We start from the raw sequence: 16114 nt of genomic DNA on the forward strand, positions 1-16114 counted from the left end.
AAAAGCAATTAAGCACAAGAACCAAATAGAATTTCTAGAAATGAGAACATATTAAGGAAACTGAAGACGTAATAAACATATTAAACAGAAGCCTAGATATAACTGAATAGGGAATTAGTGAATCAGCAGATTTGAGAGCACTACACAAAATTCATCATGGAGAGGTTTAGATGGATTTGTGAAAGTGGTTGGGAGAGGTAATGAAAAAAGTGAGAGCATCAAGCATATATACAAGCATATATAATAGGAATTCTGAAAGAAAAAAAATAGAGTCCGGAGGAGAGAAAAGATAATAAAGCTGAGAATCTTCCAGCATTGGTGAAAATTCCAAATCTTAAAATTGAAGATGAACAATGAATCCTGGGCACTACAAAAAAAATAAATTCATTCCTAGTCATATTATAGTAAAGTTTCAGGAAAAAGGGGAAATTTGTAATAGTAGTCAGAGAAATGCAGATTATTAAGGACAAAAATTAGACCAATAATAGACTTGTCAATAGCAATAATAAAGATACTGAGATGATACCTGCAAATTGCTAAACAAAACCAACCATCAACCTAAAACTTATCAGCTAATTTATCATTGAAGCTTGAGGATGAAATAAAGACATAGTCAGACAAACAAAGACTACCCTTCCTGAAAAATTTCTTTAAGAAACCTTTCTTTTTTTTTTTTTACTGCACAAAGAAGCCAGCATCTGAAAGAAAATAAAGGGTGAATGCAGTAATGATTAACAAATAAACTGGTAATTGATAGTAAATTCAAATAAGTATTCACTATTCAAAACACTAATATTAAGCACAATGAGTATAATATTAGATAATAATGTCATAAGACGGAGTAGTTGATTACAATTAGGCTTTTAAAATATTTTTGTGTTGTTCAGAAGGAAAGAGATGTTAATTCATTTTAAAGTTTGTTAGTGCAATAATACATTATGATGATAAATGTGATGAAAATGTAGATCTGGACATTTTTGGTGCATTAATTCTTGGCTGAAATTAAATAAAATTACTTTTAATTTTCTGCTTTTTGGCAAGTTGGTTAATACACAAAAGTAATATAAAACAATAAGTTATTTCTGTCTTTTACATTTTTATAAATTGCTTCTGAGAGACCAACAGAAAAACAAAACAGTCTGTGACACAAATGTAATCTGTTAATACAAATGTAAAATGTAATATGTTGAATAAAATCTAGCATAAAATATAAAAAAAAAATGTAAGGATAAGCACTTAAACAATAGAAAGAGTAAGCGGAGGAGAAAAGAGAGAAATAAAGAAAACTGATGGGAAAATCAACTCAATGGGATAATGTAAGAAATGTCAAAGCAGAAGCTAAGTGGAAAACATAGAAACCACATTAAAAATTAAAGAACAAAATGCATATATATGTATGATTGAGTCATTTTGCTGCATAGCAGAGATTAGCACATTATAAATCAAAATACTTCAATAAAAAATAAATGAAAATTAAAGGGCATCACCACAGGTACAGCAGAGATTTTTAAAAGCTGGAAGCCAATACTATGAAAAATCATTTCAAAATTACTGCTTTCACTATATAAATTTTGAAAATATTAAAAAAAATTTAAAACTACAGTTGAAAACAGGAATGAAGCACAGTTCTCTGGAAAAAAAATAAATTGCCAAAATAGAATTAATAACAAAATGTAAATGAAACATAGCTTTAGAGAAATCTACTTTCAAACATCTCTCTTTCTTTTTCATTTCACATGCTAAGTAATCTTTAATGAACTGGCAATCCTCATTTTATACAAAGTGTTCCATAAAACAAAAAGTGGGAAAAAATTCCAATATATTTCATGAAGTTAATATGCTGCTGGTAATAAAAGTAGACAGGACAATATAATAATTGAAATTATAGTCCAGATCCTTAATGAAACATTGCAAACTAAATGCTGTGATTAGATGGGAATTAATCTCAGGAATGTAAGGATGATTTAACACTAAAAATATTTATCAATGTAATTTTCTTTATCAACAGATAAGAACAGAAACCCATGTGGTTATCTCAATAGATGTAGAAATGTATAATTTGACAGTTGTTCCTAATCAGAGTTTTAGTAAATGAGAAAGAGATAGGAATTTCCTTTCTCACAACAAGAATGTCTACCCAAAACCAAGAGAAACTATTGTTTAATGGTAAAATATAAGAAGCAGATTTTTAAAAGTTGGGGATAGAACAAGAATGACACAATTATAACTTCTAGTAACATTGAACAAGAGGTTCTGATTATAATAATAAGAAGAAATTAAATATTTAAGGACTAAAAAGAAAGAAAATTAAAAGCTCCCATATTCTCAGAGAAAAAGGTATTATCTATGTCAGTACAGTCCAATAGAACATTTTTCAGTGAGTGAAAAGTTCTATTATTATATCTCTGCTGTCTGATATGGTAGTCAATAGTCATATAAGGTTCTTGAGCACATAAAATAGAACTAGGAAGGGTGGAAACTAAATTTCTTATTTTATTTAAGATTAATTTTAATTTAAGTAGCCACATATGGGTAGTGGCACTCAAATTTGACAGCTTTGAACTATACAGAATATCTAAGACAATCTTAGACTTATTTGAATTAATAAGAGAATGACCAAGTTTGCTGAATACAAAATCAATATATAACACTCAGTATTGTTTCTAAACACTAGTAATAACCAATTAGAAAATATCATTTAAAAGGTACTATTCACAGTAGTGATCATAACCAGAAGATAGCTAGAACTATATCAAACAAAAATAAATGTATGACTAATACCAAGTAAATTATAAAACTTTGGAAAGAAATACGAAAGCAGACCTATGAATGAAGAATTATTTATGGGTGAGCAGATTCACTATTTCAAAATATCAGTTCTGTCCAGAATACTATAAATTCAGTGCAATTCCAGTCAAAATCTCTACAGGGTATGTATGGAACGACAGATCCTAAAATTCATGTGGAGGACTAAAAGGCTAAAAATAGCTAAGACAATATTGAAAAAATAACAAGGAAGAAAAATACCAGATAACAAAAATTATTTAGAAAGCAATCATAACAATAATATGTGGCAGTGGTATGGGTTTGGACAGAGAGATCAATGGAACTAAATTAAGTCTAGATATACACCACATTTATATGGGAACTGGTATATAATAGAGATGGCATTACAAGCAGTAGAGTCAAAGTGGTACTGGAACAATTGGTGATCCTTCCAAATAGAGACACCTACTCTACATTCTACCCCAAAATAAATTCTACACAGGGAACTATACTCAGTATTTTATAAAAATCTATAATGGAAAAGAATCTGAAAAATTATATATATATATGTGTGTATATAACTGAATCACTGTACTGAAACTAGCACATTGTAAATCAACTATACTTCAATAATTTTTTTAAATTCGAATAATTCAAGCACCTAAATGTGAAAAGCAAAATACTAAGCTGTAATTAAAACACAAAATATTTTTCAAGTCTGGTTTTAAATATCAGTATCCTATAACCAATAAGAAAAAGTAGAAAAACAAAGAAAAAATATGCAGAGGATATGAAGAAGCAATTTCCAGAGGAGAAAAATCTCAAAGTTTAGTAAACACTAGAAGATCAACTGCACTAGAAATTCATTAAAATTTCTAGTGAACTTTTATTTCCTGTATATCAAATAGACAAAAATAGAAAGTTGAAGCATATCAAGAGTTGACGAGTATATGGAAATGGGAATTCTTATATTACTGCCTATAGTAAAAGTTTGAAACCACTTCGGAGAGCAATGTTAAAATACACATAAAGGTGAAGATCGACACACCCAAGGCCAAAAAACCTACTTCTAAAAGAGGAACTCATGTACTAGGAGGCTTGAACAGGATGTCTTTAACAGCAGAGTTGGTAGCAGTGACATGCTGCAAACAACGTTAACAGTTCGTGACGCAAATGGATATCCACACTCGCTGTCTGGCACAACAGTTAAAATGAATCACCCACATCAACATGGCCCCAAATAGATAAATCTCAAAAAATGCCTTTGAGGGAAAAAAATCTCAAACAGTAGAAGGTATAAAAACTATGAAGCCACACATATAAGTTTATGAAACATCCAAAATAGTAACATAGATTGTCATGGGAGGCAATAGTAAAATGCAAAGCATGTGTAAGAATGAAGAGAACCCAGAGAGGTCTGATTCTAAATCCAGCTCCACCACGCGTTTGCCTGTGAGCAAGGTGTTCCATATGCTAAGCCTTCATTTCCCCACCTGTAAAATAAGAACAGTTTCCTTATCTCACTAGATTTTTCCAGGATTAAAGTGAGTGTTAATGCCCTTCGGCATCCTTTGACTTCATTACATAACTCTATCTGGAGTGAGAGAATCTTCCACTTCAGGCCCCTCTGCACCCACGTTGAAGGCACAGGGCAAGAGCCCACATAAGACCTCATGGCTGACTCTTCCACACTTAGAACCCTGGGCTTTCTTAAAGTGACAGAGCACCCACATGCAGAAGTACAGATTCAGGAAAGGCAGAGTACTAGACATACGCTGTAAATAAACAAAAGAAGCAGATAGCGTTGGCGGTGGATCTTCTTTCCCATGTTCCGCTGTGGTAGAAAGAGCATTGGACAGAATTCTGTGAGCGAGCCCATGGGTCTCTGTTTCCTCATCGGAAAGACATGGGGATCAGACAACAGAGACAACTGCATCCCAGTGTAAGGGCCTATGGATGAGGCTCCTTCCACGGCTCTGGGTAACAAGCCATCCAAGATCAACAGAGGCTCCCGGCTTATTGGCCCGCACATTGACAGCTCTAGCTCTGTGGGGTCCACAGTCCTGGAGGTTGTAGGCCTGGAGTAGGGCGCAGCTTTGCAAAGCTACAAGCTTGAACCAAGCAGAGAGGAGACAGGACAGGGGCATTTCCAGCCAGAGAGGAAGACAGAAGATTTATGAAGTCTCTTAAGGGCCCCTTCCTTTTAGTTCCTTTGTTCTAAGCCACAGATTGGTCTCACAGAGGAGGATCTAGAAAATAGAAATATTAGGGGAAGAACAGAGTGCCATGCACGGCCAACATGTTCATCAGAGCCATGAAGAGATGGCTGAACCACCTTAGAGTTCTGATGTTACAGGGGGGTGAATGTGATTGTAGGTGGTCATGCCTGGGTGCTCAGTTGCTAAGTCATATCTGACTCTTTGTGACCCCATGGACTGTAGCCCACCAGGCTCCTCTGTCCATGGGATTCTCCAGGCAGGAATACTGGAGTGGGCTGCCGTTTAAGAAGTCTAAAAACGTCATGCTAACAGACCTATGAAACGCTCATGTCATGGTCATGTCTGTCCTATGTAATAGTCTTTTGACACTCTACTGTCTAATGTATTGTAGGCTATAAAACTGACAAAGTTCTCTTGGACTTCCACATGAAAGGTGTTACTTCTCACTGAATACTGGTATTGAGGTGGCCAAAAATTTCACTTAAGTTTTTGTGAGATATAATAGAAAAACCCAGATGAAATTTTTGGCCAAACAAATATATTAGGAATGACTGAAGTCAAGATATTAAGCCTAGCTCTTATGTTCTTGGGCTGGGTGACCTTGGGTGAACCTCTTGATTGTGTTACATCTGTTTTCCCATCTGGCAAAATGGAGTTCATCATATTTCTCTTTCTCTCTCTCCTTCCCTCCCTCTCCCCCTCCTCTCCATGGAGAGTTACACAAAATAAGCAACAGCCCAGATGAAAAAACACTCCATGCCTCTTAGAGAAAAAGCAGAGTGGAAACCCAAGGCCCAGTATGTGTATAAGACAGGACAACTGGGCTCCATGCTGATTCCTAGGACCTATACTTGCATCAGCCTGTGCCTTAGCTTCCCACCAACAAGAAGGGCAAAGGACATCCACCCTTACTCTTACCTCACAGTTGTCCTACCAGTCTCTAGGAACTCTAGATAATGTAGCAGGCCAGGATTGCCCTAAATTACACCCTGCAAAGTGGCCTTAGTTTAAGAACTGGCTAATTTTAAGAACTTTCCTATTTCACACTGAATGCTAACCCTATATTCTTTAGTTTCAACAGCTTCCTAATATGGACCAGACCTATTCCAAGATCTGAGCACACTTTGTAATAATCATTTGAGAGCCTCTGCCCTTTCTGTAACCAGCCTCTGCCCTTTCTATTTGCCTTCAGGGCACAGATCAAAGGTATTACTTTTAGCAAAAGTACTTGCATTATTTCATTCTTAGATAGGCTAAAAAGTAGATGTCTAATGTACAGGCTTGACGGGGTGAGGGAAAAAACGTAGGGTCTTTCCCAATATACAAGTAGATGCCATCCACTTCTAAGTCCAGCCCTGGAAGGATGTCCTTCCACCATAAGGGGAAATATGGCTGCTGGCTGGGCTGTTCACCTTAGCATCTCCAATAGGATGGGCTCTGTATGAAAGAATCCTGGAATGTTTGGAGAGAGAGGAGGGTACACAGAATAGTGAGGAGTGAACATAGATCCTGTGAGAAATAATGAGAGATCTTGGGAAGTTCAGCCTCCTAAAAGAATTATTAATTCAATACACATTGATGGGCTTATTTTATATATGGGCAGAGTTCTGTAGTCAATTCTAGGGAAAGGTATGGGCACGATGCCCAGGAGGGGACAAAGCAGCTATTTTTAAATAGTACAGAGACTCTCAAGTAAGAGCAGAAGGATCAAGGGGAAAGGGAACTAACATGTAATGAGCTTCCTGTGTCAGGAATTTTACATGTAGTGTATATTTAATGTGCAACCTGAAACCCACACGTCATGGGCCCACATGCAGGGGGCTGAGAAGACTGTTATCTGCCTTCACCTTTACACCCTTCCACCTGAATTGAGTAGTTTTTTCTTCTTGGTGGCCCAGCTAACAATCTGGTCTCATCAGGTGCTCATCAATTAAACACATATGCACACAGTGTTAACTCAAGGCTCCAGTCTATGGAAATATTAAAGCAGAATCTGATTTACTATCTATCAAGGACACTACCAAAGGAATTCCAGCAATGGGTAGAAGTATGCGGAAAGTGTAGGCTTTATAATTAGAAAGAACCCCAGTTCACTGCAAAACCCACTGGTTTGGGGAAGTTACTTCATTTCTTTGAGCCCTCATTTCTCCAACTGTTTACAAGTGATAAATGTAGGTAAAGAAGCTAACAAACAGTAGATACTTATTACTTACACCCTGTATTTGCAGCTCAGTGCTTCTAAACCTCTTCTCTGTGATAGGAAAGATGCATTGCAACTTGTCTTCCTCACACCAGTAAAGGCAAAAAGGCCTGTCTATCCCAATGTCTGGACTTCCCTGGTGACTCAGCAGTAAAGAATCCGCCTGTAATGTAGACGATGCGGGTTTGATCCCTGGGTTGGGAAGATCCCCTCGAGAAGGAAATGGCAACCTACTCCAGTATTCTTTCTGGGAAAATCCCATGGAGAGAGGAGCTTCGTGGGCTACAGTCCATGGGGTCACAAGAGTCGGACACTACTTAGTGACTAAATCCCCACCACCATCCATCCCAATGTCTAAAAGGCCAAATTAGAGCTAATTTTTTTAGGTTATGACTTAATTATTTTAATATACAGAGAATTTTTCATGGAGCTTCTCTTCCCTTAATGCTAATAGTAGCCCTTATCAGTCATTTATACCACAGTGTGAATGACCTTGAGATGCTTCCCTTAAGAGCACTTTTCAAGATTGGGGTGAAAATGGCATCAGACTCCCAGTGTCTGGGTGAAAATTATCTTTACAAATAAAGTGAGTCCTTCATATACACTCTGCCATTTTTTAGTGCTCCCTTTGCTCCATGCCTTATCAACCTGCAAACTTTTTACTAAAGAAAGTAAGACAAAATGCACGTTTTCTAATAAAGCAGAAATAATTACTTTGGATAACCTTTGAGCAAGACCATGTAGATTTATTAAAAACTAAAATTTTAATTTACATGTATATTGAAAAAATACATTTTTGCAGAATTTCCTTGTTTATACATTCCCACAAGCCTCAACAAAATTGAATATTATAATCAGAAAGATTTCATCAGGGTTCATTTTAGAACAGTATAAATAGAAATCAAACATTTCAAGAAATGATTGGCTTTAGCCGGAAGATACAAAATTTAATTTTTCAGCAGTGTCGAGATATTATTTCTATAGCTGCCACCATGAATTGTAGGGGAAGAAACATTACTATTTGTATGAGCAGAATAGTGAATAGCTAAATTTCACTTTCATTTACTCAATTAGACAGGATGAGATTATGAAATAGATTCTTATGAAGAAATAAAGAGGGTTTTAACTTTTTTTTGGTTACAAAATACACAGATGTTTAGCTCACTTCCTCCTCTATTTTATTTGCAGAGCACTTAGACTTGTAACTGAATTTACTTCACTTCTCTGTATCACAGGTCACCCTGAGGATAAAATTAAGCTGGGGTAACCACCACTCTTCCCTTTGGGACCAAATTGTCAAGGAACATAACCACAGGATTTCTGACTCCCTGAGGGCAATTTTTCAGTAAAGAGTGACTAGAATCAGAAGAATCTTGGACTTTTATTTTCTCTCTTTTTTTCCTTCCAACGCCCTTCTCCCCAACACTGCCCTCATCTAACTAAGTCACGTAAATGAGAGGGGAGGATGGTCAAGAGGGAGTATAAGAAATTGTCCTAATACCTTGAAGATACTTGAATGAATCATATACAAAGAGGTTTTCAGAAACCAGAAAACATATCGCTCTGTCTCATTTTACACTAGTTCAATTTTTTGAGTCCATATTCATTTCTTAGTCTTGGATTAGTCTCCTGAAATGTTATGTATTTACACAAATCAAAGAACTTTAAAAAATGAGGTATAATTAGCATATAGCAATATGGTAGTTCAGGTGTACAATATACTAGTTCAATATTTGTTTATATAGTAAAATGAGCATCACAATAAGTCTAACTAATGTCTATCTGCATACATAATTATATATTTTTTCTTATGATGAGAACTTTTAAGATATAATCTTAGCAGTTTCCATGTATGTAATATAATACTATTAACTGTAGTCACCATGATGCATATCACCCAAGAACTTTTAATGTACAAAGTTTATGGATAATCCTCTATAATCTTAAAAATGAAATTATTCATAAATGGAGTAGGGAATCTTTGAGCAGATTTTTGTCGTTTTAAAGCAAGTTAAAATCAGTAGCGGCTACTCATGAAAATAATTGCACATTTAACTTTTGCTCACTAATGGTTTGAGCCCAGCTAAAAATTCAGGATACAGAGAATGATGGAGCATGCAACAGGATGAAAACCTAGAGCCCATGCCGCTTAAGTAAACTTTCCAGACTTTTGTTAATAGCTGTGCTAATCTTCAGGCAAAATCCTCAAAACGTTCTTAGAATACATCCTTCCTTTACATCTGACAATTTTTTTATAACTGTCTAATTGAAACTCTTTAGAGATTAGTTTGAGTTAAACAGAGGAGGAAAATAATAAACTTACAGCTGGACCATTGCACAGTACACTATTTCTACCTAATAAATTAGTGCATTTTTAAATTTAGTAAAAATCAAGTGATCTGACAACATAATCTTTGCCAAGCACTTGTGATAACAAGCTGTCTCTTGGCACCTATATTTATTGATTATTGATAAATCAGCTTAACATTTTTGGGGAAATAAGCAGTGTATAAATCAGTTAAGCAAAGGGAAAAATTTTCTAACAGCTAACTTTAGTCACAAAGTCATTTTAGAGCCCAAGTAAATCTGTAAAATGAAGAAAGTATTTCATGCCCCTCTTCCTCTCTCATCCACTTTTGTGGCTAAATGGAGTGAGTAAGCAGAAACCTAAAATGTTGGCCACTGAGTAGCCAAACAGCCTGGAAGTAACTTGCTGATTGCTGAAAGAAGTGAGTCTAATGACGAACTCAAAACAAAGATAAAAATTTTTATCATGAGCTAGGTTACAATGAGGCATCCTTGGTTCAAAATTCAGGAAATACTCACAATCATTATAAATGTACCCAAGAACTCGGAGAGTGTTTCCCTGGCTAAAGTGTTCTTCAAGACCAATCTCTGCTTCAAGCTTTTTTTCTTTTGTTCCATCTCAGGCTGCATCTTGGGGCTTCTTCAAAGACCGCTCGTTTCACCAACACCTGCTTCTTCTGATCCCTACTTCACTGGCACATAAAAGTTTTTAACAACTGCTCACAGGTTCCTAGTGATGTCTGATTCGGGTATCCAGTCCCAATTAGAACCTGTGGTTTACTCCTCTGGTGGTGAAGTTGTCATTCCGTGGTTGCTGCTGTTTATTTGAAATGGCGAGGTAGAACCTGAAATCCTGAAAACAACCCTTTTTGTGCCTGATGGATTAATCATTACCTTTCTTTTCATGGTACTTTTTTCTCTGTTGGTTTTTTTTTCAAGAGATGAGAGAAGAGATGTATTGGTTTCGTCGTTGCCAAACCACAGCGATGGGCTCCAGTCCAGGAGAGATTTACATGTTGCACAATTGCAAGCTTCTGACTTTTTTTTTTTTCTGTTTAGAAATGGTTGGTTGAAGTGTAGCTTGGAATTGTCAAATTAGGCACATATACATCCAGTGTAAACATTCTTCTCTGAAGGCACTTTCATGCACATTATAGAACATGAATAAAATATAGATGTGTTGTTCTGCAAAATTAATCACTCTTTTTCTCTTCCAATAACATTTCAGTGATTTAATTGCAGCTCCCTGATGATGTTGAGAACCACTGCATTTGTTCTAGAGATGAAGAGATTACCGTGTGTGTGCTCAGTGTCTCAGTCACTCTTTGTGACCCCCATGGACTGTAACCCACCAGGCTCTTCTGTCCCTGGGATTATCCCAGGAAGAACACCAGAGTGGGTTGCTGTTTCCTTCTCCAGGGGCTCTTCTTGACCCAGGGATCCAACCTGCATCTCCTACATTAGCAGGCAGATTCTTTACCACTGAGCCACCTGGGAAGACCTGAAGAAATGAACGTACAGAGAGACAATTGCAAGTTTCACATGGCAAGTCTGTAGAACAGAATGGGATCTCCTGTTCAGATCCTGTAGCTGGGATTCATCTACCCAAGATAGCTTGGAATCAAGAATCAAGATGATGGAGAAACCAACTTCTTAAGAAGCATTCTAGTTTGAAAACCAAGTTGCCTTCCTTCATTTACCACGAAATACTTAGGCAAAATCTATAGTAAGTAAACAACAGTAGCTTGAAAGTCTATACTGCTTAGAGATCACTGAGTCAGAAAGAGCTCAACCTGAGTATGTCACCCCAATTAAACAAGAAAGGGAGTAAAGATACCTAAACAAGTCTCCTGGGTTATATTTTTTAAGTTTGATGAATAACATCCCTACAGACAGCAAACTGTATTCAAGACTGACTTCTCATCACATCGAACATTCAAGTCTTATTTTTCAAAACTAGTTTGAAGAGGTAGAATCCAGTGGTTGTTTCTGAATCCCAAAACAGTTCCATGGAATTAGTACCTATGCTGTGTGCTTCTTCCCAGCTCTCCCACAGAGAAGCCAGCTCTATTTCAGGCCCTCCCCTGTCTTTGCAAGAGGCCCACAGTTATTCCCAGTTAAGGAGGCAGACTGGAAGAGAAGGAAGGGCCTGGAGAAAAGAGCTGCAGGTATTTCAAGGACAGAAGACATACCTAGTGTATAATTGAAATCAAGAGTTTAGGTCTAAAGAGATTATAACTTGCCTGAGAACATGCCATTGCCAAAACAGTAATGAAGTATTTGACTAACTCCTGGTTAAGTTATGGATACTATTGTCTAGAAGAGTTATTTATGACCACACTATTCCCAAGTACCACTGGATGGACCAGAGAAACAGGACTTTATTGTTGTGTTTACAACTAATACCACACAAGGGTGTTCTTTGCTGTCCTCCCTCACCTAACAAATATTTATGGCGTATTCATTGTGTGTTGTGCCAAGCACTGTACTTAACACAAACACGTGGAGTTCTTGCCCCTTACAGAGCTCAGAGTCTCATGAGGGAAGCAAGCATGAGTGAAATAATCATACACACAGAAATGTGAAATCACAACAGAGATGTATGCTATGGGGGTAGAGGACATATTTCTATGAGCAAATATAAGCAGGGAATTTCACCTTGCTAGAGATCTCTGATAGCTTATCTTAAGGATATCATGTCTGAGCTGAGATCAGAAGGAAGGATAGAGGTTAATCACATGAAGTGGGGAATGTCTTGGGGGGTGAGGATGGGAACAGTATAATGCGTATCCAAGAATGAGAGAAATGATGGGCTCCCAGAGGCAGCAAAGGAGTACAGAGCAAAATGAGCCTAATTCAGGGGACAGACCATACTGAGCCTTGTAAATCATGTTCAAGATAAGAGCAAGAATAAGTCACTGAAGCGGTTTAAGCAGGAACAGGACACCATTAGATTTGAGTATTTAAAAAAAATTATTTGTTATTTTTGGCTGCACTGGGTTTTCACTGCTACGTTTGGGCTTTGTCTAATTGTGGCAAGTGGGGACTCTTTGTTGAGGTGTGGGGTCTTCTCTTTCTGTGGAGCACAGGCTCTAGGCATGTGGGCTCAGTAGTTGCAGCTTGTGGGCTCTAGAATGCAGGCTTAATAGTTGTGGTGCATGGGCTTAGTTGCTTCATGGCATGTGGAATCTTCCTGGGCCAGGGATTGAACCCATATCTCCTGCACTGGCAGGCGGATTCTTAACCACTGAACCACCAGGGAAGCCCCCAGATTTGAGTTTTTAAAAGATCATCTTAGCTGTGAGTGGAGGGGGGTACTAGAGAGGGCCTAAAAGTGGATATTTGTAGACATTGGGGGATATTACAGAATGCCAGGACTAGGTGGTAGCTTAGAACACTTTTTAACACCATACACAAAAATAAACTCAAAATGGATTAAACATCTAAACGTAAGACCAGAAACTATAAAACTCCTAGAGAACATGGGCCAAACACTCTCTGACATACATCACAGCAGGATCCCCTATGACCCACCTCCCAGAATATTGGAAATAAAAGCAAAAATAAGCAAATGGGACCTAGTTAAACTTAAAAGTTTCCGCACAACAAAGGAAACTATAAGCAAGGTGAAAAGACAGCCTTCAGAATGGGATAAAATAATAGCAAATGAAGCAACTGACAAACAACTAATCTCAAAAATATACAAGCAACTCATGCAGCTCAATTCCAGAAAAATAAATGACTCAATCAAAAAATGGGCCAAAGAACTAAATAGACATTTCTCCAAAGAAGACATACAGATGGCTAACAAACACATGAAAAGATGCTCAACATCACTCATTATCAGAGAAATGCAAATCAAGACCACAATGAGGTACCATTTCATGCCAGTCAGAATGACTGCAATCCAAAAGTCTACAAGCAATAAATGCTGGAGAGGGTGTGGAGAAAAGGGAACTCTCTTACACTGTTTGTGGGAATGCAAACTAGTACAGCCACTATGGAGAACAGTGTGGAGATTCCTTAAAAAACTGGAAATAGAACAGCCTTATGACCCAGCAATCCCACTGCTGGGCTTACACACCAAGGAAACCAGAATTGAAAGAGTGTGCCTAAATGTTCATTGCAGCACTGTTTATAATAGCCAGAACATGGAAGCAACCTAGATGTCCATCAGCAGATGAATGGATAAGAAAGCTGTGGTACATATACACAATGGAGTATTACCCAGCCATTAAAAAGAATACATTTGAATCAGTTCTAATGAGGTGGCTGAAACTGGAGCCTATTATACAGAGTGAAGTAAGCCAGAAAAAAAAAACACCAATACAGTATACTAACGCATATATATGGAATTTAGAAAGATACGTGAGACAGCAAAAGAGACGCAGATGCATAGAACAGTCTTTTGGACTCTGGGGGAGAGGGAGAGAGTGGGATGGTTTGGGAGAATGGCATTGAAACATGTATAATATTATATATGAAATGAATCACCAGTCCAGGTTCGATGCATGATACTGGATGCTTGGGGCTGGTGCACTGGGACGACCCAGGGGAATGGTATGGGGAGGGAGGAGGGAGGGGGGTTAAGGATGGGGAACACGTGTATGCCTGTGGCAGATTCATGTTGATGTATGGCAAAACCAATACAATATTGTAAAGTAATTAACCTCCAATTAAAATAAATAAATTTATATTTAAAAAAAGAAATGGAAGAGTTCTTTATATCTTAAACTTGGAAGGGCTTTATGGATTGGATATGAAGGATGAGGAAAAGGAACTCAAGTTTAATGGCTATATTCCTGGCTTGTTGGGAAAGAGGGGCTAAGCACCCAGAGAGGAAATGTTGGAAGAGGACCAGGGCTGCAAGGGAAGGTCATGAATTCTGCTCGTGCAGGTTGAGCCTCAGGGTCTCTCTAGTGCTTCTGAGAGGAGATGTCAAGTAGGAAATGGTCTGTATTCAGAAGAAAGGTCTGTGTGTTGATTGAGGTGATAACTGAAGCCTTGAATAAAGATGAGGTTACAGGCTTCCCAGGTGTCACGGTGGTAAAGAATCCCCTGCTAATGCAGGTTTGATCTCTGAATGGAAAAGATTCTGTGGAGAAGGAAATGGCTACTCACTCCAGTACTCTTGCCTGGAGAATCTCATGGACAGAGGAGCCTGGCAGGTAGGCTAGAGTCCACAGGGCCGCAAAGAGCCAGACACAACTAAGCATGCATGCCATATCTAAAATAAAATAAAATTGAATAAAATTTTTAAAAAAGATAAGATTACCTTAGGAGAGCATTTATTGAAAGCAGAAGTTGAGCTTGTGGTACTAAACATTTCAAATCTTTATAATTTCTTTCCTTTTACCTCCAGAGGACAGTTACCCTTTTCACCTCCATCACCATAAATTCATCCTCAAACCTAATTCACTCACATTCCCCTTTGCAAAGCACCCTCATGCCAAAGGTCCTGTTGGGTAATGAGGCTGCTTAATTTCTTTCATTTACTCATCCAGAAAAACCTTTTATTATTTACCATACATCACGCACAGCATTAAGCAGTAGGGATTCAAAAATAAGGTAGACAGATCTCTACTTTTAAGAATTTATACAGTCTAAGTGACAAACATCTCCAAATGAATACATCATATGGTAAAGCAGAAGCATGTGCAAAATACTAAACCAAAACTCCACTTATCACCACATAGACATCCTAGAGGCTACTGTGCAGCGCCAACACTATGACTCATTCGGCCACCAACAGTCCTAAAATTGTGCATACCTAGACACAGTGCCAGGCTAAATCTTTGGAGCTAGCCTACCTAGCTCTTTAATTTATTTATTTACCTCCGTTTCCTCATCATCTATTTTTAAAAAATTTTTATGAGAGTATAATTGATTTCCAGTTTTATACCCAGCTCTTCTATTTCCCCCCTTCCTTCTCTGTCCCTCCCTAACCTCAACATTGTCTTCTCTGCTTTTTACTGAAGAAGAGAAACCATCTTTTCCACCACCATGGCATTCAACAAGTCTGTTGTTCTTAAGGAGAACTGTCTCTTACTCCGACCTGACTTCCCCAACCTCTTCTACTTTGGCCAACCGAATCCCCACTCTAGTTCAGAAGCCCCTTTGATGGCCACTGTTGGGGTTGTGTCACTATGTCCTCTCTCAAAATCTTTCATACCAGACTACATCCCACTGACTAAAACTTCCAGTTCCCACCTTTCACCCACTCTCTTTCACCAATCTGCTTCACATCCTCTTCAGATTACAGTCTGTCAACTCCTCCCTCTCCACCTAGCTCTTACCTCACTATCACCCAGGTTAATGATGCACTTAACCAGTGTCTCTGGTTCCATTGACCCCTTGACTTTCTTCTACACCCACATTGCCAAAGCCCAACTCTGAGTAAATTCAACCATTGATTTCTCTCAAATTCTTTCCTCCCACAATGTTGAATAATGCTGAAAAATTATATAAAGGTACTGATTGACCCTAAAGATAGCTGTGATCTAGCATCAGCAATGGCCCCATATCTTTAGTTAACCTTTTATAGCAAAGGTTCCAGACTTTAGGATGCTTTCATATCACCCAACTTCAGAAACTATGATTTGGTAGATCTGGGATGGAGCCC

The 16114-nt window shown here is 37.7% G+C and overlaps 1 protein-coding gene across 1 annotated transcript in view; it reads right to left on the reverse strand.

Annotated features, from left to right (window-relative positions):
- Positions 1 to 10122, reverse strand: part of AQP9 (aquaporin 9) — a 51090-nt gene extending 40968 nt beyond the window's left edge. Inside the window, exon 1 of the mRNA XM_052647192.1 lies at positions 10012 to 10122. Coding sequence (XP_052503152.1) covers positions 10012 to 10122 — 111 coding nt within the window. The remainder of the gene's footprint in view (positions 1 to 10011) is intronic.
- Positions 10123 to 16114: the final 5992 nt, after the last annotated feature.

This window comes from Budorcas taxicolor, chromosome 10 (genome assembly GCF_023091745.1).
Source record: "Budorcas taxicolor isolate Tak-1 chromosome 10, Takin1.1, whole genome shotgun sequence".
Taxonomy (NCBI): Eukaryota; Metazoa; Chordata; class Mammalia; order Artiodactyla; family Bovidae; genus Budorcas; species Budorcas taxicolor.